Source organism: Lissotriton vulgaris, unplaced genomic scaffold (genome assembly GCF_964263255.1).
Source record: "Lissotriton vulgaris unplaced genomic scaffold, aLisVul1.2 SCAFFOLD_1542, whole genome shotgun sequence".
Classification (NCBI taxonomy): domain Eukaryota; kingdom Metazoa; phylum Chordata; class Amphibia; order Caudata; family Salamandridae; genus Lissotriton; species Lissotriton vulgaris.
In genome coordinates, this window is record NW_028241799.1 from 331,704 (window position 1) to 357,881 (window position 26,178).

General features: G+C 48.6%; 1 protein-coding gene across 1 annotated transcript in view; it reads left to right on the forward strand.

Moving 5' to 3' along the window:
* The window catches only part of HSF1 (heat shock transcription factor 1), a gene marked incomplete at its 3' end in the record, with an annotated part of 430,139 nt that overhangs the window by 178,738 nt on the left and 225,223 nt on the right, over positions 1 to 26,178 (forward strand). The window contains exon 4 of the mRNA XM_086948174.1: positions 5,166 to 5,290. Within this exon, the coding sequence (XP_086804300.1) occupies positions 5,166 to 5,290 (125 nt within the window). The remainder of the gene's footprint in view (positions 1 to 5,165; positions 5,291 to 26,178) is intronic.

The following is a 26,178-nucleotide window of genomic DNA, read 5'->3' on the forward strand; positions in this document are numbered from 1 at the left end:
TTCCTTGGCCCGACCAGACATTTTTTTTTTGTACATGGTAAAAGGATACTTGTCCATTTCCACTTTCCTACAGTTGCCGGATCAACCCCCTCCCTGTTTAAGTCCCCTGTTGTGACTAGATTCCTTAACTGTTAATAGCACATTTCCTCCCATGCCCTTAATTATGCCCCAATGGGACTTGGATATAGTTCTTATTTTCCCCGTAAGTTCCTCCTTTGAGCCGAAGCACAGCTGTCCTCTATGGCTCCTAACAATCAAAACGGCCTTTCTTCTGGTAATAACATCTGCCAGGAGAGTTAGCTTATTGCAGGCGCTTTCTGTTCATTCTATATTGATTGTATCAAAACATTCTGAGTGAATGATCCATTCTTTGTTGAAGTTGTTGGATTTGCAGGGGCAAAGAAAGGGCAGGCAATGAAAAGAGAACATCTCTCAATAGATCATCCTTTGCATTAAGATTTGCTACACAATGGCCAAGAAACAACCCCCTGAGTGTTTAAGAGATCACTCCACCGGAGCTACAGCTCCGAACACTGCATTAGCTAGAGGAGTCCCAGTCCTAGGAATCGGTCAGGCAGGAAGTCTCTATCAGCTGAACAACTTACTTACCTTTTGTAACGCCTTATCTGGTAGAGGCTTCATCTAGCTGCAGATTCCTTACCGACTCTCCCTTCCTTCCCGTTCTGTGAACTGTCCTCCCACGTAAATACATCCTTTAGGACTTCACCTGTGGCACCCTAGTCATTCGTGGAGAAGTGTGGCTCACTGGTTAGAGGAGGCAGACCTGGAAGCAGAGGTCAGCCCGGGACCAGGGTTCAATTCCCGGCTCGGCGGGGTCTTGAGTCCTAAAATGTCCACGGACTCTACAATTCTCGCTCCGGTGCCTACTCGATTCACGGGTTCACACTCTGAGACTCTGGGCAATAGCTTGCTTAATCTCCACAACGGCCCCTCGCGGTGGGATGCCTGGCTTTCACCTTGTGGATACCCTGCCGGGGTTATCTCACAGGGGAATACCAGGACGGGTTCCCTAAGCAAGCGCTTAGATACCGGGTCGGTGATTTGCGCTATATAAATACATGTACATTTACATTTACATTCCTCCTTAGCCTGGCTCTGTGCTTCTGGTGCGGTAAAAAGTCAAGATCTGAGGTCAGCTGTCTTAGGTGGTGCCTATATAAGTGCCGTGCACATCCTGGGTGACATGTATGATGCTAACGCCACACGAAGTCGAACCACACCACCTACCGTCATGCAAGGGGATTGCTCAAAAAACTTCTGGATCCAGTCTCCTGCCTGGAAATATTCCAAGGTAAGGAATCTGCATCTAGAGAGCGCCTCTTCCAGATGAGGCAGTACGAAAGGTAAGTAACTTGTTTAGCCTCCCCTCGATTCTAACATGAGGTTACTCTCCGATATTGGGAATCCCAGCTTAATGGACACACCTCATGAGTCGAAACTTCTAGATTCCTAGGGAATTGTTTCTTTCGAGCAGGGTCATCATGCGACAAAGGTGATAAAGCCTGGAAAGTCTTTTATCTACCTATTGTAATTTACTAATGAGCAAAACGTTTGCTGAAGCTTGTTGGCGCTGAAGTAAGACACTGAACAGAAGAGCGGGGTTTACAGATTGTACATTGTCTTTATAAGTCTCCTGAACTGACGTAAGTTAGGTTCAGCACAAGATTGAACAGGAAGGTTATTCCACTTTTTTATGGATGTTACAAGAAAAGCTATATTGCTGTATCTGACTGTTCTAGTTGTAGGAATTATGACAAGTGATTTAAGGACGAAAGTGTGGAGTTTGTAGGTTAAAGAGCTCTGTGTAATATTACTAATGACTTAAAGATGATTGATTTAAAGATAATCATCTGTGGATCTGCAGATGTACAGGAGTGATGTGACTTATTCTGGGAGTTTTTTGTCATAAATTGTGCAACTGTATTTTTAACTAATTGGAATTGGTGAAAGTAGAATTTGATAACACCAGATAGACTATGTTCCCATAGTCTAACCCAGATTGTGCTACATAGTTGAAACAGGGATGTGGAATTTCTCTTCAGTGGAGGGAATAACAACTTTTGCAATCTGACTGGTGTTGGTCAAGGGCCCATTTCTGTGGCATATTCTAAAAGCTTGAATATATAGTATGCTTCTCTTAATGCAAGCAGCAGATCTGTTTAATGGAATAAGTTTAAGAATTTTTTGACATCCACCATCTAATAGACAATAGGCAATCTTTTATGCGGATGTATGACGTTACCACGCATACTATTACCACGCATACCATTACAACGCGGTATTTACAACGCATACCGTTACAACGCATAGCGCTTTGAGGTGCTGGATAGTGGTAAGTATAATTTTATATTCCAACTCCAGTCCCTGTGGATTCTAGGGAAGGTGTTGGATATAAAATTAAACGTATTCCCTATCCTAGAGCGCCCCCCAGCGCAATGCGTTGTAATGGTATGCGTGGTAATGCCTGTGTTGTAAGTGTAGTGCGTGGTAAAAAATGCGTGGTAAACGTTGTATACCCTTTTATGCATGGGCCAGACAGTTTCTTTCAACAGATTAAAGGGGAGCTTGTATATTGTCGCGCCATGCTCTTCCTGTGAGAACCCCGCTTGTAAACAGTCAGTGCCATTAGGGTTTGGGGAAACGAGCTGACTGGATTCCAAGATGCACCTCTCTGCCTGAAAGAGCTGAAAACACTATATATATGCTGGTTCTCAGAGCTATCGTGATTGGCTACGTACTTTGAGAATACTATTCCAGCCTGTAATAGCCCATATAGGAAACCACTTCTAAGCTAAAACTGTAGGTTTTATGAATATGCGAACTAAAAGCACAGTCCTAAATTGAACATTAATAACATATAGTAGCATAATGCCTCAAAAGCTCTCAACATTAGTAATGAATGGCCATAGGCCATATAAAGGTATGAAAATGTATGATTGGGCACCAGTGCTGGAGAAATGTAGCTACAGCTCCGTAATTCTACACTCTCAGTTTATCTTCGATTTCGTTTGTTCTTCAGTTTTTTCTTTATTCAGGGGAACTGGTCTCCCTAGTTTGCCATTTATTTTAAATAGGGAGCTTCCATTCTGGTCTATAGGGTACACCCTGTATGATGACGTTATCAAAATGTGCTAAATGACGGTTGAAATGGTTTTTGTTGTGTTACGTTATGTTTTATATAGTTTAACTATCGGTTCTTTTAGTCCATTGTATGTTTTATGTATACTGTTCCATTATCGTTGCTTTAGTGCTGAGATAGATAAGTTTGTGTAGCATCACCTGAAAGTTCTAATGGAAATCAAAGGAAAAACAAAGAGTTCTGGGCTTTTCTGTCGTTTGGGAGGGGTGAAAGCTTGGTAAGAAGAAGAATATTGAGAGTGTTGAGCAGGTGTGCTGTAAAAACAGAAAAGCCTTTAGCTCCCATCCAACCCACCATTCTCTACACATTCTACTGCCCCCAGTTCAGGGCGTTGTGGAGTGTTGTGAGTGCCTTGAATTACACACTTTTGTGGACAGGTAGCCCGTGGAAGAATCCAAACTTGTATTAGATGTGTATCCAAAACAATTCTGCATATTTCATTAAGTAGACATTGGATTACAATGGTATTCACAGTTACTGCAGAAGAGGTTTACAAACGTCAGAATTTTGCATAAAGCCCTGGGGTGGAAAAAGCACACGTGGACCTCTGCCTAGGAGTGCAGTGTAAGATTGTGTAATCCCTGTGAATGGATCAGTTTAATGCCCAATTTCACTGGTCATTTCACACTATCTCAAACCGGGCTCTCAAGAGATGTCCACAAAACATCAGCCTTAGAGCCCTTAAGCTTTAGTAAGTCACTGTACATCCACCACAATACTATGGCCATACAAGAGTTAGAATAGGTGATTGATCCAAGTTCCTGTATGTTCTCCCCTCACTGTAGAAGCCAAATAATAGCTGGTTATAACCTGCAGGACACACCAGTTGAGGTGACAAACCCCTGGGATAAAGAGGTGATTGAGGACAATGACAATGACACTTTATTTGTGTGATTAATAAAAACCAATACAAAAGGAAACGATCAATATAAAAGATCTAGTTAAAATTAAATAATATAATGATGTATATGCAAGACTTAGTCCTAAAACCACCATTTGGTGTTTTGTTTTCTAAGATGTAATAAATATTAGTCCTTTGTGTGCACCGGGCATGTATTTAGTGGGAGCCAGACTGCATAGGACCTTCCTCCGGATGGGTTTCATGCACTGCCATGGTTGACCTGTCCGTTAAGGCTTGACGAGCATGATAGATGAACTTAGCAAAATTGGCCATGTGCTTTACTGTGTCCAGCAAGTGTAACTGAAGAACAGCCTCCTTTGCATTCCGCGTGCCCAGTTGGAGGAGAATAGGCCTTAGATGGATTCGGCGAACTGGCTGCAGGGCGGGACAGCATAGTAAGATGTGGGCCAGTGATTCACGCTTGTAATAGCAGAGGCGACACTCCGTAATTGCTAGTCTTACTTTCACCGAAGGATACAGATATTTTAAAGGAAGCACTTGCTTGAGGAAGGTATCTCTGTTGAGACCTGTTGCTCAATAAACCATTCAAGGGTCAGCGCTTTAACCCAGTATCACATGACCTTTTCAGTAGAAGGTGGTGGCTGACAGGTTGAACTCAATCGGCATCCTTATACCACCCATAGCGACAGCCTATTTCACATTGTCGACAGCGGATAGCGTCACAAACTCGGTGCATATGTTGCAGTTGGCCATAAATGGTTTAAACTTTCTTGTGTAGGACAGCAGCAAAATTCCTAAAAACTGATCCGACTGTCTGGTCTAAAGGTCTCTTCTGGAGGAGAGGGGTGACTGGAAATACTTTCCATTCACCTGAAATGATTTCAGTTTCTAGGAAGCTGTTCATGATGTCTGTGGCTCTTTTAAGGCTACGTGCAAAATAGAGGATGGATGGAGCCCCTGGTAGCACATGGTCAGTTTTACAATACTTGTCAGGAGTGGCGTTCACTTGGCTAGGGTAGCCCTATGATAGAATGGTTGGCCCGTGTTTCAAAATGCAATCTAGTCCTTAAACATTTGGTATTATGTGGTGTACAAATAAATACATTCCATGTATCAAAGGATATTCTTTGCTTGCTTCTACAGGTGTCCACTGTAAAGAGCGATGATGGGAAAGGCCGACCAGATAATGTATCCAAGCTACTGACTGACATGCAGATCATGAAAGGCAAGCAGGAGAGCATGGATTCCAAACTAACTGCCATGAAACAGTACGTATAATGAGGGAGAGACACAAGCTACCATTGAAGAGCATTACAGGGCCAAATTAAACTCAGTACCACAAGACAGGACTTATTCCGAGGGAGAGGGTTAGATACTTAAAACTTACTTACGTGAAACAGTACGTATACTGAGGGAGAGTCGCAAGCTACCTTTGAAGAATATGTAGAAGGGGGTGAAACAAACTAAACCCAGTACCTCAAAACAGTACTCCTACAGAGGGAGGGATTTATACACTTTTAAATGTACCGCCATGAAACAGTACATATACAGAGGGAGTGACACAAGTTATTATTGAAGAATATGTATATGGGGGGAAAACAATCTTTAAAGTCACAAAATCACAAACCAGTATGTTAGACCTGACATCCTTGGCGTGGTTATTCCCTCATCTTTTTGTCTCTGACTCATGTATTTTTGATGCTGTGCTGGATTTCGTTTTTGCTGATTTAGATGCTTTGGACCCTCTGCCACTGCTGTTCAGTGTCAGAGGGTAAGTGCTCCCTCTGTAAATTGTCATAATGATTGGGTTTACCTGATTGGCATATTTGTATCACCATGGAGTCCCTAGTAAAGTGCACTGTGTGTGCCAGGGCTGGTGATGACAGATGCTACTAGTGGGCCTGCAGCGCAGATTGCGCCACCCACATGAGTAGCTCTAAAATGGTGTCTCAGGCCTGCCAGCGCAGGGCCTGTGTGCAGTCAGTGGACTGTCATGTCTGCCTGGCCAGTGTCCCCACTGGCTGGGCTTAACCCTCCCCTGTCTGTGCACATCAGCCACCCCTATGGAAGGCCCCAGGTACCCCCCTGGGCAGGGTGCAGTGTATGGATAGGGTAGAGCATGTGCTAGTGCAGGTACCATGCTCTGGTAGAGAGCAGCAGCCACTTTGTGTGCTCACTGCTGTAGGGCTGTAAGGCTCCCTAGGGTAACATGGGGGAGGCTGGTCCCATTGGATCCCAGCCTATCTTCCTATAGGAACAAGATGGAACATCCATGAAAGATATCCCTGAACTCATAATTAAATGACACATCTTTTAGTGAAGGTTGTTTTTGGATCCTGGTGTTGAGAATAGCACTTTTAGAAAGTGGCTGTTCTTTTGTATAAACCTTTCTGTGTGCTTGGGCCTGTGTGTGTGGAATGCCTGCGTGACAGGAGCTGCAGGGCCCCGGAGGGGGTTGGAGTCAGCCCAGGGGTGAAAGGCGACATCTGTTGCCTGGGGAAGGGGAGAGAGAAGCGCCTGATAGTGCTGGGCTGTGCCTGCCTGACCACCGTGCTGGCTAACTCCCCTGCCGGCCCACTGTCACCCCTGGCCCTGAAGCTGTCAGGAAGAAGAACACCAGAAACATTCCAGAGCCAAGGACCCCCTTGCACAAAGAACTTCAAAGGCGTTCAGGGGTATAAGAGAAGTACCCCTTACTACAGAAGATTAGATTCTGAAATTCTACAATCAAGAAGGACCCTCTGCTGGAAGGAGGACGGCGAGAGAACTAAAGGAAGATTGCCTTGCTGTGTGCTCTAAGGGCTGACCTGTTCTGCTGAACCACTGGAAGCTGAGGAGGAGAAAGGGACTTTGCTGTGGGCTGTGTCCCTGCCTGCTTGAAACTGCTAAGACTTTGCTGTGTGCTGTGTCTACAGCTTGAATCTCCAAGGGCCTGAGAAGAGCTGGCTCCCTGTCTGCAACCCAGGAACATAAAGGTTGCCCAAGGCTACAAGAATCTGCTGTGCCCCCCCCTGAAGCTGCTGGGTGGCGAGGAGATCGTGAAACCGTGTGGTTTGCCTGGTTAGCGCATTGGCTGCTCTCTACTGCTTGAGAGCGCCGCGCTGACCCAGCCTGCTGCATTGCCAAAGTCGACGTGTTCATCGACACGTGTGTGGGGCAGACCGTAGACCTGTGAGCCTCTGCAGCGTAAGGAGCGCTGAAAAACAATTGCTGGCCGTATCACCGCCGCTGCCCGGGGCCAGAAAACCTCTGAGGGAAGCGCCATCCTGATCGGCGCTGAACCGGCGAAGAACGAAGCCGCCGCGCTCCCATTGGTGGAGGGAGCCGAGCCCCCTCACTAACGCCGCGACGGGATTGGCCCGTGCGGCGCAGCGTCATCAGCATTGGTGGGCCGTGATTGGCCGGAGTCGCGGAGCGTCATTGTTTACTGCCCGGGAGCCGCCCTGCCATTGGCTGACTCCCGGGTGCTGGTGGAGGCTCGCCTGGAGAGCCGCGACGGGATTGGCGGCTTGGGCAGAGGCGGCTGGAAGAGGAGAAGAATCACCGCGCTCACCGCCGGGCCCGGGAAGAAGTGACCTGACCTCGCCGAGGGATCTCCGCAGGTGCTCCAGCCCCTGGCCTGCCGTCTCTGCTCCCCGCTGCTCTTTGAAGGATCCAGAGCGGGCGGAGAGCGTCCGGAGACCGGCCGGGCGGGAGCAACACTGAGCCTTCCCCCGCGAGGTGCCCCTGGGGGACCCGCGTCACCGCGAGCACGGGGAAAGAAGTCCCCCCTCCCTCAGGATACCGGGTGAGACGCGCTAGGAGCGCTTGTGGTCCCTGAAGCCAGGGGACCATTGGGGCATAGTTTAATAACGCTGGCATTGTTTCTTTGCTCATTTGGAGAGCATTGTCAACCCAATAACACTGGCATATCTTCTAAACGCTGGCATTGTTTGGACTGCTCGTTTTTAGAGCGTAGCCCTTATAAATCAGTGGCATTATTTTTAATATCGATTTGAAAAGACTTGAGACATTTGTTTTTACATGACAACTTCCTGAAACTAAGTACCACCATTAAGATGAAGTGCATCATTTTAATAAGGAAGTGATTATCGTGCAACTGCTTGATTTACCTTGCTGAAACTAGATAAAGTTATATATTTTTATAAAATATACTTACCTGTGTGGTCTCAGTTTGTGGTGGATTGGGGATTATTGTTGTGTCAAGTGCAAATATTATCCACGTTGCCTCTGTTTAGCCTAGACTGCTCGCGCCATGCTACCTTGAGGGTGAGCGGGGGTTATCTCAGAGGGTTATTCCTTCACCCTGACTAGAAGCAAGGGTCCCTACTTGGTCTAAGGTACTTACCTCTGCCAACTAGAGGCCCCCGGTTCTAACACAGTACTTACACCGTAGGAAGGAATGATACACTTCAAACGTACTGCCATGAAACAATATGCATGCTTAGAGAGATTCTTGTTCTAAATATATTTTGCCAGGAAACTGTATGTACACTGGGGAGAAACACAAGATTAATTTCACTGTCTTTAAATAGTACGTGTATTAAGGGGAAGAGGCACCCTCCAAATGCACTGCCTTTCACCTGGGTGTATAAGTGGGGGCGGTTACTGAGCTTACTTTCACCGCCATAAAATGGAAGGAGAGAGATTCGCAAGTTTTAGACTTGCTGTAGTGAAATTGTGTGTACTGATGAAAATATCCGACAAATCCTCCTGCTGTTAAACACTATGTGTAGTGTGGGTGGGGGGGTGTGGGGGGGGGGGGGGGGGGAATGGAGGTACACTGGCTTCCAGCTGACTGCCATAAATAAAACAGTCTTACAGTCCAGGGAAGACACACAAGCTTACACTCCCTGCTAATAGACCATATGGATGCCAAAGGGAAGAACACAAGCTTAAAACTCACTGTCTTGGAATAATGCTGTACTGAGGATCCAGAGAAGATTTGCTGGCCTGCTGTGTTGCTTCAATGATGCAGTATGTCAGCGAAAGCATGGCTAACTGTGGGATAAGGGGCTTTCAGAGTTCACCACAGTGATGCCACATCTACTTCAGGTTGGAAGAGCTTAGGTTGTGTAGTTGAGCAGATTACTGGCGCCGGATTTCTCAGATGATTGAAATGTGAAGACTGATGTAATGACACATGCCTGCCGCGCGCAGTAACTGTTGTTGATTTCTGACTGGCCCTCGTCAGTTGGCAGGCATCCCATGGGCTGTGTGAGTTACTTTATTCTTGCCAGATCTAGCCTGAGTACTCTCTGCAGCCTGGGTGGCAAACCTTGCTGCTGTTCTTGGCCCTTCACCCCCATCATTTGTGCCTCTTGAGATTCCCGGCTACACTTAGCTCAGCTGTGTGCTTCCCACAATGCGAGTTCATCCCTTGTGGTTATTTGTGAGTGTGCTCCCCTCTGGATCAGACTTGAGGTCGATGCTGCCCTGCATGGCTAGACACCTTTTATAGTTGTTTGAGGTCATCTCAGTCTGTTCGTTGGAAAAAACCTGTTTATTGCTTATTTTGGCATTCTGCTTACCCATGGTTTTCCGTTTCCATGCTGTGCGGCCATCAGTATTCAATGTTGTGTATGTTCTAATGTTTCTCACAATGCCAATCTTGTACTTTGTGTGCTTTAAAAACTTCCTTCGGATGGCGTTGTAACCCAGTGGAGACTAGTTGGATTAAATGGACACCCTTGGGTCTTACAACAGGGCCATCGGCTCTCCTCCCTTTGGAGATGGCCCCCTTTACCCAACCACATGTGGGTGCCTCCTTAAGGCTTGCCGTCCTAGTCCCACCTGAATCTACAAAGCACCTGCCACTCCCCCTACTCACTGTTGAAGGATTTAGAAGCTGTAACTTGGCAGTACTATGAGCCACAATCATGCAGAAAATGCACAAATTAGGTAAAACGTTAATTCCTTTTTATTTTTAAGTACTATGAACCAGAATTGTTTGAAGTAGAAAATAAAAATAAAACAGATGACAGCTGTTCATACTTTACCTTGAAATTCTAAATTAATATGAATTAAGACAAGCAAGATGTCTGAAATGCTGTATGCAAGGCTTGTCAAACATCATTAGTGCAATATCAGGTTGGGTCAAAGGGAACATGATGGTAGCATCCCTACTCACTAAGATTGTTTGAAAAAGTCACCCCGTAACATAGCTTATCCAGTATTAGGGTATCTTTCATAGATTCACATGCCTGAATCCTTCCCCGTCGTCTGGATGGGAGTCCCCGGTACATAAATAAAGTAATGTCCCATTAGACATATGGAGTAATAGGCCAAAGGACCCACATTAGTAACATATCCCTGTCCTTTAGTAAAAAGGACCAAACTCTAGGGAAGAGCCAATCCGCTATCACCTCCCTCTAGAACCCTCCTGGAAGGAGCTCCTGTCCCTCAGATTTTCTACCGCACATTGTGCTAAGGGAGTCTCCTCTGAGCTCTGCTCAGTTTACTTTTCATCTGGTTTTTCAGTGTTTTTCTGGCTTTATATTTAATCTTCTGACTGACGTTCCTTGGTATCCTCATGGCTGAGACGCCTAAGAAAGTACTTTTTAGGCCCTGTGGCTCCTGTCGAAAGAAGAGACTATATGTAGATGACCAGCATCAAGATCGTCTCTACTGCCTTTATCCGGACCACTCTTCTAAAGATTGCAAGGTATGCCGTACCTTCTCCACTAAAACCATCAAAGATCGGGAGGGACGCCTTTTAATATGGCTACAAAGGCTTAAAGATAGAGACCAACTGAAGTCTTCTGAGTAGAGTCAAGGCTCTTCAATATCCTCAAAATCCTCTCAAAAAAGACCAAGGTTGGCTTCGTCACAGCCTCCTCAAAAGAAGACACTTAAAAAGTCTTCAGAGGTCCATTCTAAGGCTCTACCATCGAAGGTGTCCTCTCAGGAAGTTCCCACCTTCAAAAAGCCTTCTTCCATCGTCGACGACGACTTCAGTGACGACAAGATCTTTGTCTACGGCCTTATGTGTCACTTCTTCGACGACAACTGTCTCCAAGTCTGTGGCGACGTCATCACTAACCTCGTCGATGACAATGACTCCATCGTCGACGGCAGGTGAGACCGTGTCGTCGACGATAAAGATCAAAAAGACGTCGTCGACACAACCGTTCACACTGCGATCGCTGACGAGTGGGTCGTCGACGTGCTCACCGATGAAGACAGCCCCGTCGACGACCACTGCATCGTCGATGAAAACTCCGTCGACGAAGACCATACCGTCGACGAGATCTCCACGTGCGCTGACGACCGTGTCGACGAAGGCTCTGTCGACGATAACTCCATCGACTACGACACCTGTTGACGTTTCGCCGTTGACGGCCACACCGTCGACGGGCTCGTCATTAACAACGATGGATCCAAATCTGAAAAGCACATATGTGAATCTAAAAATTAAAAAGAAAATGTTGAGAAGAAAACGTTGACGCCGGCCCTATCATCTCCAAGTAGAGTCCAACCACTGCCTGCAGCATGTCTACTGGAAGAGGAGGATACGGATGAGGGTAGCATGTTTCAAACAGCGACAAGCCCCTCTGAACTTAATGTAAAATATCAAGAAAGTTCAGATGAGAAGGAGCAGGATCAGAAGGAAGAATATCAACCGCCTCCTCCACCAATGGTTTGCCTTCCAGCCTCCTTGGGTTGGGCCTTACAATACCACATTACGGACTACAAACAGAGGTTTCCAACATCTCCTAAACCTCAACCCCCGGCGGTGTCTCCACCACCAAGACCCCGGCCTCCACCTTTAAATTTACTACACAGCAATATTGGTGGTAGTGTTTCTCAAAGAGAGAAAACGTCCGCACCTTCTGTTAATGACTATTCTCACTGTGCACGTTATACGTGAAGTATCAAAAGAGGTGCACTGATAACCTGATAAGACACCCACCACCAGGGGTGTTAAACAAAGCAACTTAATGCAAGTATCAAGAATCAGGAGGAAACCAAGTTACACAAGCACCCTCTAAGAAGTCAAATGTCAAGGAAATTTCCGTGAAGTAATAGTTATTTCAAGGTTTTTACACCAACATCAATCATAAGTTCATTTGAAGTTAAGGAGCTTCAAAGTATGGATCCAAAAACAGTTGTTGTGCTTCAAATTCTTTATTGTCAAACACATTAAAAGTTTTCCAGCTTTGCACTGCCGACACGTGTTTCGCCCACCTTGGGCTTTTTCAAGGCAATCTTAGTCAGTCTTGACAGTTCTGGCCGTCGGGAAGATCTTAAGGATCAGAAAGGTGCAAATATAATGTGTCGATGTTCGGAATCCTATTAGGTGTAATGATCACGGCGAGTTGATCAAGGTGTTGATCCAACCTTTATAGCTTCAAGATATTAAGCCCCACGTTGAGTTTTGATAAACTACGGACAGTCATAGAAGTATGTCTTAATACGGTAGTACGGTTCGCTGCATGGAGATAAGTCCTTATTCATATAGTCAAGATTCCTGAAGACCTTGATAAGTCTCCTGGTTGTTTGCATCGGGGCCGGATCTCCACTGCAAGGTACTAACCTTTAAATTTACTGCCAGAACCGGTCATTTTGCCGCCTCCTCCATCTACTGATGATGACTAGGAGGATCATCAGCTTGAAGAGGGGGAACTTCGAGACCCAGTCCAACCATGATGAATGGGACGACTACGTCATTCCCTGTCCTGCTTATCCAGTGCCTGCACAGGCTGACTCCCCACCTTAAGACATCACGGGTTCTTGCCCCAGACACGGTCGCTCCTCCTCACGCTGCTCCCTGACCTGACTCCAGACTGGTATCGTAATTACAAGCCCTCCGCCTGCATTGTAGATGCATACTATAATATTGTATTCAGCATCGTACGCCAGATCGCCAGACATCGCCTTAAACGTGTTACATTTGACTAATTAGCATATCACCGTAGCGCGAGTCGCCCATAGCGCGCTGCAACGCTCCTGTAATCTGTGCTGCCTTTATTTTCACTGTGTGCCTGCCTGTGTCATTCATTAGCGTTTTCACCATCTTGCCTCCCAGCTGCCCCTCCCTCGCCCCTCCCCCTGTCCACATATGACAGATGCTCTTTCGGCGCAGCGTTCACGCGCAGCGGTCGCGCCCCATGCGCGCGAAGGTGCGCCAAAGGTAAGCCCGTCTGCACCCGTAGGCGCCTGGAGTGCGCCCAGCGCCAGACCCCCTGGCACCCGCAAACCGTACTCCTCCCGCATTACGTATGACGCCGCCACCCTCCTAGCCCTTAACCCCGGACGCACATCACAATGCTACGAAGCTACCCCAGGACGTACCCACGGTCCTTTCGCCTGCCACTCCTGCAAATTCGCCTGCATCAACACCTCCACCAAATTCACTAACTCCAAACACAGCTCCGACCCTAACCACCTGAAGTGCATTTTGCTAAACACCCGCTCGATCCACAGACACGCCACTGAACTCTGGGACCTACTCGACACTGCTTCACCGGACACCGCCTTTCTTACAGAAACCTGGATGAACGCCTCTTCAGCGCCCGACATTGCCATAGCCATCCCGGACGCTTTCAAGATCATCCGAAAAGACCGCACCAACCAAACAGGAGGAGGCATCGCCATCGTCCATACGAACACCATCAGAATCACGACAAGCCTCGACGATAACCTTGCAACCGCCGAACACCTCCACTTTCAGATCCACACCGACCCCAGGACCACACTTAGAGGCACCCTCATCTACAGACCACCAGGAACCCGTAAACAATTCAGCGAAGACATCACTGACTTCATCAGCCCACATGCCCTCGCCTCCGAGAACTACATTCTACTGGGAGACCTCAACTTCCACCTGGAAAAGAAAAACGACTGCAACACCACCACCCTTCTGGACAACCTGGCGAATCTTGGTCTCAAACAACTTGTTGACTCCCCCACCCATGTAGCCGGACATACGCTCGACCCAATCTTCTCCTCCAGCAAGCACATCTCCTTCGATCACACCACAGCTCTCCATTGGACGGACCACAGCTGTGTACACTTCAGCTACAAAACTACCTCGACCCACAACCCCCCACAACCTATTCCATGAAGAAACTGGAACAAAACCACCACCGACCAACTCCTCACATCGCTCAAACAAAACCCTCCCGCCCTCTCATCGGACCCAAACCAAGCGGCCACCAAACTCAAACAATGGATCACTCACAGCGCTGACGAACTAGCACCCTTGAAAAACCACCAAACCAAACAGGGTAGCAAAAAGGCCCCCTGGTTCAACGAGGACCTTAAGAAATCCAAGAAACGATGCCGTACTCTCGAGAAAACATGGAGAAAAAAAACCACTGACAACCTGACCACCTTCAAGACAGCCACCCGCAAACACCACCAATTGATCCGATCCACCAAGAAGTCCTCATTCAAGGATCGACTCGACAACAACGCCCAAAACAGCAAGGAACTATTCAACATCGTCAAAGAATTTACCAACCCCACCACAGCCTCAAACGACATTACTCCCTCCCAAGAACTCTGCGACTCGTTATCCTCTTTCTTCTACAACAAAATCGCCGACATACATAACAGCTTTGAGAACATTTCCAAAGACCAGTCCACTCCACCCACCTCCCAACCTAAACCGCCATCTAACATCCTTAACTCCTGGAACCCACCAGGCACCATCCGCCTAATGAACTCCATCCATTCAGGCTCGCCAACCGACCCCTGTCCCCACCACATCTTCAACAAAGCAGACTCCATCATCACAACCCATCTCTGTGATGTCATCAACTGCTCCTTCAACTCCGCTACCTTCCCAGAAAGCTGGAAACACGCCGAACTCAACGCCCTCTTGAAGAAACCCACAGCGGACCCCTCTGAACTTAAGAACTACCGCCCCATCTCCCTCCTCCCATTCCCTGCCAAAGTCATTGAAAAAGCCGTCAATAGACAGCTCGCCGCCTTCCTTGAATCCAACAACTCCCTCGACTCCTCACAGTCCAGCTTTTAGGCCAAACACAGCACCGAAACCGCCCTTATTGCAGCGACAGACGACATCCAAACACTTCTGGACAACGGAGAAACAGTTGCCCTCATCCTACTCGACCTTTCAGCCGCCTTCGACACAGTCTGTCATAGCACCCTCATACAACGCCTCAGCAACATCGGCGTACAAGGAAAAGCCTTGGACTGGATCATCTCGTTCCTCGCCGTGAGAACCCAGAGAGTCCGACTCCCCCCCCCATTCAAATCAGAGGCCACCAAAGTCACTCAGTCCCACCCTCTTCAACGTTTACATGAGTCCCCTCGCACCCATCGGGCGACAACACAACCTTAACATCATCTCTTACGCTGACGACACCCAGCTGATCCTTTCCCTTACCAAAGACCCTAACACCTCCAAAACCAATCTTCATGAAGGCATGAAAGAAGTAGCCGAATGGATGAAAAACAGCCGCCTAAAACTTAACTCAGACAAAACGGAAGTCCTCATCCTAGGATCATCCCCCTCTGCATGGGACGACTCATGGTGGCCATCGGCACTGGGCACGGCACCCATACCCACCGACCACGCACGTAACCTAGGCTTCATCCTAGACTCCTCCCTCTCGATGACCAGACAAGTCAACGCCGTCTCATCCTCTTGCTTCAACGTACTTCGTATGCTCAAAAAAATCTTTCGTTGGATCCCCACCGAAACAAGAGACTGTCACCCACGCACTGGTCACTAGCCCACTGGACTATGGAAACACCCTCTACGCCGGAACCACATCCAAATTACAGAAAAAACTCCAACGCATCCAAAACGCATCAGCCAGACTCATATTGGACATCCCGTGCCAAGCTCACATTACCGGTAACCTGAAAGACCTCCACTGGCTTCCCATCAACAAGAGAATAACGTTCCGTCTCCTCACCCACGCACACAAGGCCCTCTACAAACTAGGACCCGAAAGCCTCAACACACGACTGTCCTTCTACACACCAACCCGCCAACTAAGATCCTCCAATCAAGCCCTCGCCGCAGTTCCGCGCATCCACAGATCCACCATGGGAGGAAGATCCTTCTCCTACTTGGCGGCCAAAACCTGGAATTCTCTCCCCACTCACCTCCGCCTTACCCAGAACCACATTTCCTTCAGGAAGGAACTTAAAACCTGGCTATTCGAGAAATAATGCACCCCCTCCCCCAAGTGCCTTGAGACCCTCTGGGTGAGTAGTGCACTATACAAATTCCTGAACTTGAACTATAATGTTGTTAAGAGAACAGCACTATGATGGCCAGTTTCTCTTTGGGCCACAAATTGATGAGGCTCTCCAAAGTATAACAAAGGATACGGACACAGCCGGAGCTTTGGGAACCCTCCAATTCAAATATCCTTCCTTTCGTGGATCAAGAAGGAGAGGGCAGTCCTCTTTTAGAGGTGATTACCAATATCGGTCGTCCTACTCTTCTGGTCAACAACATCGACCACGGTATCAACAGAGTCAGCAGCAGCAGCAATCATCTTATGGTAAATCACCCTTTCGTGGTAAAGGTCTGCAAAAAGGCACTGCTCGACGGCAATGACCCTTAACTTCAGCCAGTCTCCAGTTCATCTCCGCCCTAAAAAATTGGAGGAAGAATTTCCAATTTTCTAACAAATTGGAAGCAAATTACAAAGGACCGTTGGGTTCCACAATTAGTTCAATTCGTCATTCACTGAAATTTATTCACATCCCTCCCCAAACCCTTCCCCAACCTATGCTTCACAAAAATGTACGTATACTTCTTCACGTGATTTCTCTTATGCTCTAGAAGGGAGTGATAGAAATAGTTCCTCTTTCTCAACAGGGGAAAGGATTTTGCTCCCGTTTTTTCCTGATACAGAAAAAGGAGAAGAAATGGAGACCAATTATAGACCTCAGATCCCTCCACAAATTCTTGAAAAAGCATTTGTTTCGTATGGTGACAATCCAGGAGGTTCTACAACTTCTAGATGCGGAAGATTACATGGTGTCTTTGGATCTCCAGAATGCTTATTTTCACATCCCTTTTCATCAGAATCACAAAAAGTTCTTAAGATTTGCAGTAGCGGGCAGACCCTTTCAATTCCGCGTTCTACCTTTCGGGCTCAAGTCTGCACCGCGCATCTTTACGAAATGCCTTTCTCCAGTGGCTGCATATCTCCGGCAACAACACCGTCAAGTTTTTCAATATCTGGACGACTGGCTAATCAAGGCACCATCTTTAGAAGACTCATCCAGGTCTTCCAACGCTTGTCTACAGCTTTTCAATCGTTTGGGACTCGCACTCAATCGGGACAAATCAGTCCTTCTACCTTCTCAGCGTATAAATTTCCTAGGCGCTACCCTCGACACAAAACAGAAGAAAGCTTTTTCATCACAGGAAAGGCAGGGCAAGCTTCTGTCACTGGCTATTCTCATAACTTCCAAGAGGTCCTTAACAGTTCACCTTTTCAAGTCCCTACTTGGAATGATGTCATCATGTATTTTACTTATTCCACACTGCCGTCTCCACATGCGCCCTCTCCAAGAGGTGCTCTCAGCGCTATGGGTCCAATGCACAGGTTCATTCGGCGATATCATACGAATAACCCCTCAGATGGCCAAGGCTCTGCAATGGTGGATTTGTCCTCAGAACGTTTCTCAAGGCTTGCCCATCTTGCTTCCAGCTGCACCGCATATCATCCCAACAGACACCTCACTGGGAGGTTGAGGAGCTTTCCTCCAAGATCTGCAGATAAGTGGGAAGTGGTCCCCCTTCGAGAAAGAGCTTCATATAAATCTCCTCAAACTACGAGCGGTCTTCCTCGCCCTTCAAGCTTTCCTTCCAAGAATCAAGAGTTCTCTAGTGCTTGTGTGTACGGACAATACCACGACAATGCACTATCTCAACAAGCAGGGAGGGACTCGCTCGCTAACACTCTCTTGCGAGTCGCAAAAAATCGGAACTGGTTGATCCTGCACAATATCTCCCTTCGGGCGGAGTATGTCCCAGGAACGAACAACGTTCTGGCCGATTTACTAAGCAGGTAACAGACGTGTCTCGAGTGGGAATTGGACCAGGGGATCCTCTCCTCTCATAGATCTATTCGCTACAAGGCAGAACCCCGAATGCCAACACTTCACAAGCTGGCATCCCCAGAAGGGATCTCTAGGGAATGCATTTCCAATTGCATGGTGCAAAGTCTTTGCATACGCTTGTCCACCGTTTCCAATGATTCCCAGAGTCCTCAGGAAATTGAAAGCGGAGCCTTGCACACTCATTCCAATAGCCTCAGCTTGGCCACGCCAACATTGGTTCACAGAGCTTCACTTTCTCTCTCTGGAACCGCCATTACGGTTGAAACTGTTTCCTTCTCTCCTCACAATGAACCACCAGCAAGTCCAGCATCCGGGTCCGGCATCTCTCAGGTTATCCGCTTGGCTCCTGAATTCAAAGAATTTCAGAATCTAAATGTTTGAGGCATGTGGGCTGCTGAATTCATATCTGTGCATAGATCGCCACCTAGTGTTGGGTCCGGATGATTGCACATTGTTGTCCTGGAAGAGTCTTCGAAGTATCACGAGATAGGTGGCTCCTCCCCTGGACTACAGTGCGCATGGGCATCGACTCCATCCTCAGATTGTTTTTTTCCGCCATTGGGTTCGGATGTCTTTGAATTCCCTCTTGTCGGAATCGATATAAAAACTTTCTTAAGACCAAAAGGTCTTTAGTCTAATACGTCGGTATAGCCTTGCGTTCGGTCTTAGTTCTTCCAGCTCGGTTCCGAGCCGGATTCTCTACACCTGCGTGCTCTCGGCGCGGAAGGCCCAGTCGACTCTCCAGACCCTATCGACCGTCCATCATGGACCAAAGTCTATTCAAGAGATGTCCCGTCTGCAACTCGAAGTATCCCCACATCGACGTCCACCCGGTGTGCAACAAGTGTCTGTCGCCGGACCACGATGAAGCCAAGTGTATGGCTTGTTCACGCTTCAGGTCCAAGAAGACGCTTAAGCTTCGACGAGCTGCACGCCAGGAGGCCCAGCATGCTGCACCGGCGCCTGTGGACATCTTCGATGCAGGGGATGTCGAGGACGAATCTATCCAGGACATTACTGAGTCGAACCCCGCGTTGGGAGTCGACTACGACTACGATGCGGATGCAGAGATGTTCGAGGCCGAAGAAGTCGTCGACGAGGTAGGAGACGACGACGGGGCCCTCTGGGCCATGGAGGATAGCTCGGACGAGGAGCTTCCTCAAACTGACTCTGGGGCCGTGCCAATTCATAAGGCTCAGGTCGAGGGATCGCCTTCGGGCCTTACCCAAGATCTTACCATGGGTTCTACGGCCCCGCCTTCGGGCTCGGCCACGGACATTGCTGTTGAGCCGCACCCTGGCAAAACGAAACCGAAAGTGAAACCTACGGTCTCGACTCCAGACACTGCGCAGGTGCCGTCCTCGAAACCGAAAGTGCGCATCGCTTTGGTCGGCTCCAAGGCCTCGGAGCCCTCGGCGCCGAAGAAGCCGAAGGTTGCTGTGGAGCCGAAAGCTCAAGTCAAAGGAGTCGAGACGGAGTCTGCCGCGCCGAAGACTAAAGTGAAGGTAGTCGAGCGCGTCGGCGCCGAAGACGGTCGACACCGGCAAAGGCCTCGGCGAGCCAAAGAAGGCTATCGGTGACCCGAAGAAAGCTCTTGGTGACCCGAAGAAACGGCTGGATGACCCGAAGGTTCTCGCGACTCGGCGTCAACAGGACAAGGCCAAGGGCAGCACACCCCGAGATTCGACTCCAGGTGGGGCCTCGAGGGAATTCCGTTGAACCGGCGCGCCCATCCGCCGCTTTCACCAAGAAGGCGACGGACTCCCTGCAGCGCATCAGGGACGGGACCGCGTCGAAAGGATCCTCCGCCTACGAAACCGGTGAAGAAACCGCCTAAGGCGTCCACGCCCTTCCATTTTACGTTGCCGCCAAAGACGGCGCCGAAGGCTTTCGCTCCTACGGCGGTCACCACCGTTCCCGAGAAGGTCTCCTCGGCGCCGAAGTCGTCAGCGGTGGTCCCCGGCCCACAACCTCGACGACCTTCAGTGGACGAGCATCAGGAACACTTCATCGATGCCGAAACGGGCAGGCTTTCCCTCCACAAGCGGAAAATCGCCCCGGAACGCCCAATGGAGTCCTACAAGATCCCTCTCAAGAAAAAGAAGGACTCTGCTTTCACTCCCGTCTTGGTGGAACCATTTTCCCCACAGACTCCTAATGTTTCGCCCACTTACTCTGATGTGGACGCTGGAGAGGGAGATGATGAGGAGGAGTACAGTTATCCTGTCTATACAGACCCTGAGGATACCAACGAACCCTGGGCCGCTGGTACTGACCCAGGTGATCCTCAATCAGGACAAGACCCTCAACTATTTTCTGCAAAAACGTCCCCTACAGAAGACTCTGCAGCTTTCAATGCCCTCATTGAGCGGGCAGCTAACAATCACAACGTCCAGCTCCATGCTGACCCTGTGGATGTCGACTTCCTTTTTGATACCTTCTCAGTCCCAGAAAGAACTGTTAAGACTCTGCCTATGCTGAAAGGTGTTTTAAAACATGCTGGCGAGATCTTTAAAGAACCTACCAGGGCGAGGGTGATAAACTCTAGGATTGAGAAGAAATACAAGTCAGAGCCTACTGATCCTACCTACATCAAAGGACAGTTGCCTCTGGACTCCCTTGTCGTCTCGAAATCCCGGAAGAGGGCTAATTCTCAGACTACGGGTAATGCTCCTCCCCCAGACAAAGAATCCAAGGTCTTTGAGGCATTGGGGAAGAGGGTAGCAGCACAGGCAGCCAACATCAGGCGCATTTCAAATACACAAGCGCTTCTGGCGAGGTATGACAGGGCACATTACGACACACTGGAGACCCTGTTGCAGCACCTGCCTGATGAATACAAGGAGGCGGCTGAGATGCTGATTCAGGAAGGGAAGCTGATCTCTAACGCTTCAATTAAGTGTGCTCTGGACGCGGCTGATACCGCTGCCAGGGCTATAAACACTAGTGTTGTGCTACGGCGACATGCCTGGCTGAGAATCTCTGGATCTAAGCCGGAAATCCAAACCACCATCCTTAATCAAACAGTCTACCCAGATCACCTGTTTGGCCCGGAGGTTGACACCACCCTAGAAAAAATTAAAAAGGACACGGAAACTGCGAAATCCATGGGTGCCTTACAGTCCCAGCAGTTTCGTGGTGGGTCTTTTCGTCGCTCAAGCGCTAGAGGCGTCTCAAGGGGTCAGCTTTCCCAGGCGACGCAATTCTACAAAAGCAACACCCAGACTACTTATGCCAACAAGAGTCGAGGTGGATATCGTGGTAACAGCGCCAAGGGCAGAGGTCATGGAAACAACAGCTCCAGATCCTCTGCCACCAACAAACAGTGACGCCTTGTCACTGCCCCCTGACCACACAACACCTGTCGGGGGGAGACTCTAGCAGTTCCTGCCAGTCTGGAAGTCCATCACCACAGACAGGTGGGGCAGGAAACTTGTACAATACAGTTATTGTCTGGAGTTAACGTCCACTCCACCCAACATGCCCCCAAGACACCGTCCTATGTCGGCCGAGCATTTGCACTTATTGCAGCAGGAGGTCACCGTTATGCTGCAAAAGGGATCAATAGAGCTCGTTCCTATGCGAGAAAGAGGCACAGGGGTCTACTCCCTGTACTTCTTAATACCAAAAAAGGACGGGTCCCTCAGGCCCATCCTGGACCTCAGGCCACTCAACCATTACATCCTGTCGGAGCACTTCCATATGCTGACCCTGCAGCAAGTGCTCCCGTTGCTCAGTCAGGGGGATTTTCTCGCAACTTTAGACCTAAAGGATGCGTACTTTCACATTCCACTGCACCCTTCACACAGGAAGTACCTCCGGTTCACCATACAAAACCAGCACTACCAGTTCAAGGTTTTGCCTTTCGGTGTCACCACGGCACCCAGGGTGTTCACAAAGTGCCTGGCGACAGTGGCGGCGCACCTCAGGAGACGGAACATCCACGTCTACCCTTATCTGGACGACTGGCTCATCCAGGCGAAGTCAGCCCAGCAGTGTGCCGCCCACATATCCCACACCATTCATCTCCTGCACGATCTGGGATTCTCACTGAATTACCCAAAATCCTACCTCCAGCCCGCCCACATACGGCAGTATCTGGGTGCGACGATAAACACTCTGGCGGCCACAGCACAGCCAAATTCAGTGAGGGTCAGCAGCATTCAATCGCTGATACAAAAATTCAGACCTCAACACTCGCTTCCAGCAAGAGTGTTCATGCAGTTGATAGGCATGATGGCCTCCTGCATCTCCATAGTCCCGCATGCGAGACTACATATGCGCCCGCTTCAGGAGTGCTTAGCACGTCAGTGGACTCAGGCTCACGGGCAGTTGAAAGACCTAGTGTTGGTGAGCGGTCGGGCATACAACTCTCTGCATTGGTGGAATCCACGAAACCTTTGCAAGGGTCGACCGTTCCAAGAGCCTGTGCCACAGATCATCCTGACAACGGACGCTTCTCTGCAGGGATGGGGAGCTCATGTACTCCATTACACGGTGCAGGGACTATGGACGCAACAGCAACGGAAGTTGCACATCAATGTTCTCGAACTGATGGCGATCTACATGGCACTGAAAGTTAAAGTACATCTGTGCAACAAGGTTGTGTTGATCCGGACGGACAACATGACGGCCATGTACTACATTCAAAAGCAGGGAGGAACACACTCTCCGCAGCTGTCTCATCTGGCTCAGAGCATGTGGAAACGGGCCATTCAGAGGAACATCTTCCTCCTGGCGGAACACCTCCCGGGCAAGGATAATCAGATGGCGGACCTGCTCAGCAGGCACAGCCACAAAATGCACGAGTGGGAGATACATCCATCAATACTCCAACCGTACTTCCAAAGGTGGGGTCATCCAGAGATAGACCTTTTCGCCACAAGGGAGAACGCAAAATGCCAAAGCTTCGCCGCCAGGTTCCCTCACCCACAGTCGCAGGGCAATGCGATATGGATGAACTGGTCGGGCAAATTTGCGTACGCTTTTCCCCCAGCACCTCTGATACCGCTGGGGGCACGCAAGCTCAGGCAGCACTCAATGACTCTCATCCTGCTTGCTCCAACGTGGGCTCGCCAACCATGGTACACCACGTTTCTAGAACTGTCCGTGGTACCGCATCAGAGGCTACGCCTCACACCCAGCCTTCTGACGCAGAGCCATGGCGACATTCAGCATCCAGATCCGCAACAGCTCAACCTGGCGATCTGGCTCCTGAAGTCTTAGAGTTTGGCTACCTACACTTGCCTTCTGACTGTATGGACATCATCCGGGAGGCGAGGAAGCCCGCCACAAGAGCATGCTATGCGGCAAAATGGAAGCGGTTTATCATTTATTGTGCAGACCACAACATTAACCCGCTAGATGCATCTATTCAGAATATCATTTGTTACCTTTTCCATCTGTACAAATGTAATCTGGCCTATGCTTCCATTCGCATACATCTATCCGCAATGGCCTCTTATCTCCAGAACAGGCAGCACCTCTCACTTTTCAGAGTGCCTGCCACTAAGGCCTTTCTAGAAGGACTCAAACGAGTCATTCCTCCGCGGTCTCCACCAGCTCCGGAGTGGAACCTCAATGTGGTCCTCACCCGGCTGATGGGTCCTCCCTTTGAACCACTGCATTCCTGCGAGATTCAATTCTTGACGTGGAAAGTGGCTTTCCTCATAGCGATTACATCGCTGCGGCGAGTTAGTGAACTACAAGCACTAACTATCCAAGAGCCATTTATTCAAATTCATTCTAAAAGGGTGGTGCTTCGCACTAACCCTAAATGCCTTCCTAAGGTTGTGTCTCAATTCCATATTAACCAAACTATTGAATTACCTGTTTTCTTCCAAAATCCTGAGTCATTGGCGGAGAGAATGCTCCACACCCTTGACGTCAAGAGGGCCCTGATGTATTACATCGATAGGACCAAGGATTTTAGGAAAACTAAACAACTCTTTGTTGCCTTTGCGCCACACCACAAAGGTAACCCCATTTCCAAGGCTGGTATAGCTAGGTGGATCGTTAAATGTATTCAGATCTGCTATCTGAAAGCCAAGCGTACTCTCACCATTCCACCAAGGGCCCACTCCACCTGAAAGTTGGGGGCCTCCATGGCATTCCTTGGAAATATTCCTTTGGAAGACATATGTAGAGCAGCCACACGGTCTACCACACACACATTTACAAAGCATTCTTGTGTTGATGTGCACTCAAACAGCAGGCAGCTGTAGGGCAGGCTGTTCTAAAAACACTTTTCCAAACTGCTGCAGCTGGCACGGGCGGCCGCCGCTAATGGGGGGACTGCTATGTATTCTATGCACAGATATGAATTCAGCAGCCCACATGCCTCGAACCGAATATGCTACTTACCAGTATGCATCTGTTCTTGGCATGTAGGGCTGCTGACATTCATATCGCCCGCCCTCCTCCCCGGCGCCTGTAGCAGCTGCAGAATTCACATATACTTCTAGCATGGTCATCATTCACTTAGTTTCACTCCATCTTGGCCACAATGGCTAAAAACAATCTGAGGATGGAGTCGATGCCCATGCGCACTGTAGTCCAGGGGAGGAGCCACCTATCTCGTGATACTTCGAAGACTCTTCCAGGACAACAATGTGCAATCATCCGGACCCAACACTAGGCGGCGATCTATGCACAGATATGAATGTCAGCAGCCCTACATGCCAAGAACGGATGCATACTGGTAAGTAGCATATTCGATTCCGCCGGATTGTATGGCCATTCAGGCTTGGGCTTGAGCAAACAGTACTAACAAGACAAGAAGAGGTTTTGCATTTGGTGTAAAACTCAGAAAATACATCCCTTTTCTTCTTCTCCAGTACAAATATTGCCTTACCTTCTCCATTTGGTGAACTCCGGTCTTGCTCATGTTTCCATCAGGGTTCACTTGGCGGCAATATCCAGTTACAGAAGATCTTCTGCAGGCCCTTCTCTCTGGTCTGACAGATTAATCAACCAATTTCTAAAAGGCATCTTCAGGACTTTTCCTACTGTGAAGACTAAATCCTACTTGGCAGCTCAACACAGGTCTTGCTCAGCTCATGAAACATCCCTTTGAGCCGCTACACAGAGCTGATATTAAATATCTCTCTTGGAAAACGGCACTCCTTCTCGCCCTTACTTCAACAAGACGAGTAAGTGAGCTCCAGGCTTTCTCAATTCAAGAGCCTTTCCTGCAATTCAAACAAGACAGTGATATTACGAACAAACCCAAAATTTGTACCAAAGGTCCCGTCTGACTTCCATCGCGACAAGCCTGTAGTTTTGCGCTCTTTCTTTCCAAATCCTCACACTATGGCAGAGAGGACTCTGCATTCTCTGGATCTTAACCGCTGCCTAAAGTTTTATATTGAAGACAAAAATCTTCCGCAAATCCAACCAGCGCTTTGTGGCCTACAGTAGACCTAGAAAAGTCCTTCCACTCACTAAACAAAGTATTTCTCGCTGGATCTCTGTAGCTATTACATTCTGTCACGAGCAGGCGGGGAAACCCCTGCATTCTAAAGTACGGGCCCATTCCACTAGAGCGATGTCTACATCCATGGCGCTCTTTGCAGGTGTGCCTATCTTAGACATTTACAGAGCGGTAATGTGGAAGACGCCGCATACATTCACCAAGCATTACTGCTTGGATACAGAACTCATGAAGGATGCTGCAGTGGGCCAAGCAGTACTTCGTCATCTATTTCGATAGAGGTGAGCCTTCTTTTCATCCCACCATCCTTTCTCGTATACGCACTTTTCTCTATTGTGTTTCTTGATGGTATCTTTGCTTACATTTTGATGTTTTCTATTTGTCACTTTCAACTGGTGAATTTGTATATACTGTACCATCCGAAAAGTGCGTATCCTTGCTTGCTACTCTGATTCAGGCATGTGAATCTATGAAAGATTCCCTAATACTGGAAAAGAAATGTGTTACTTACCTGTAACTGCAGTTATCCAGAATTGGTATCTTTCATAGATTCACATGCAACCCTCCCGCCTCCCCTGGAAGGACTCATCTAATTTTCTCAGTAGTACGCCTACTTAGCACGGTGCTTACGAAAATCTGAGGGACAGGAGCTACTTCCAGGAG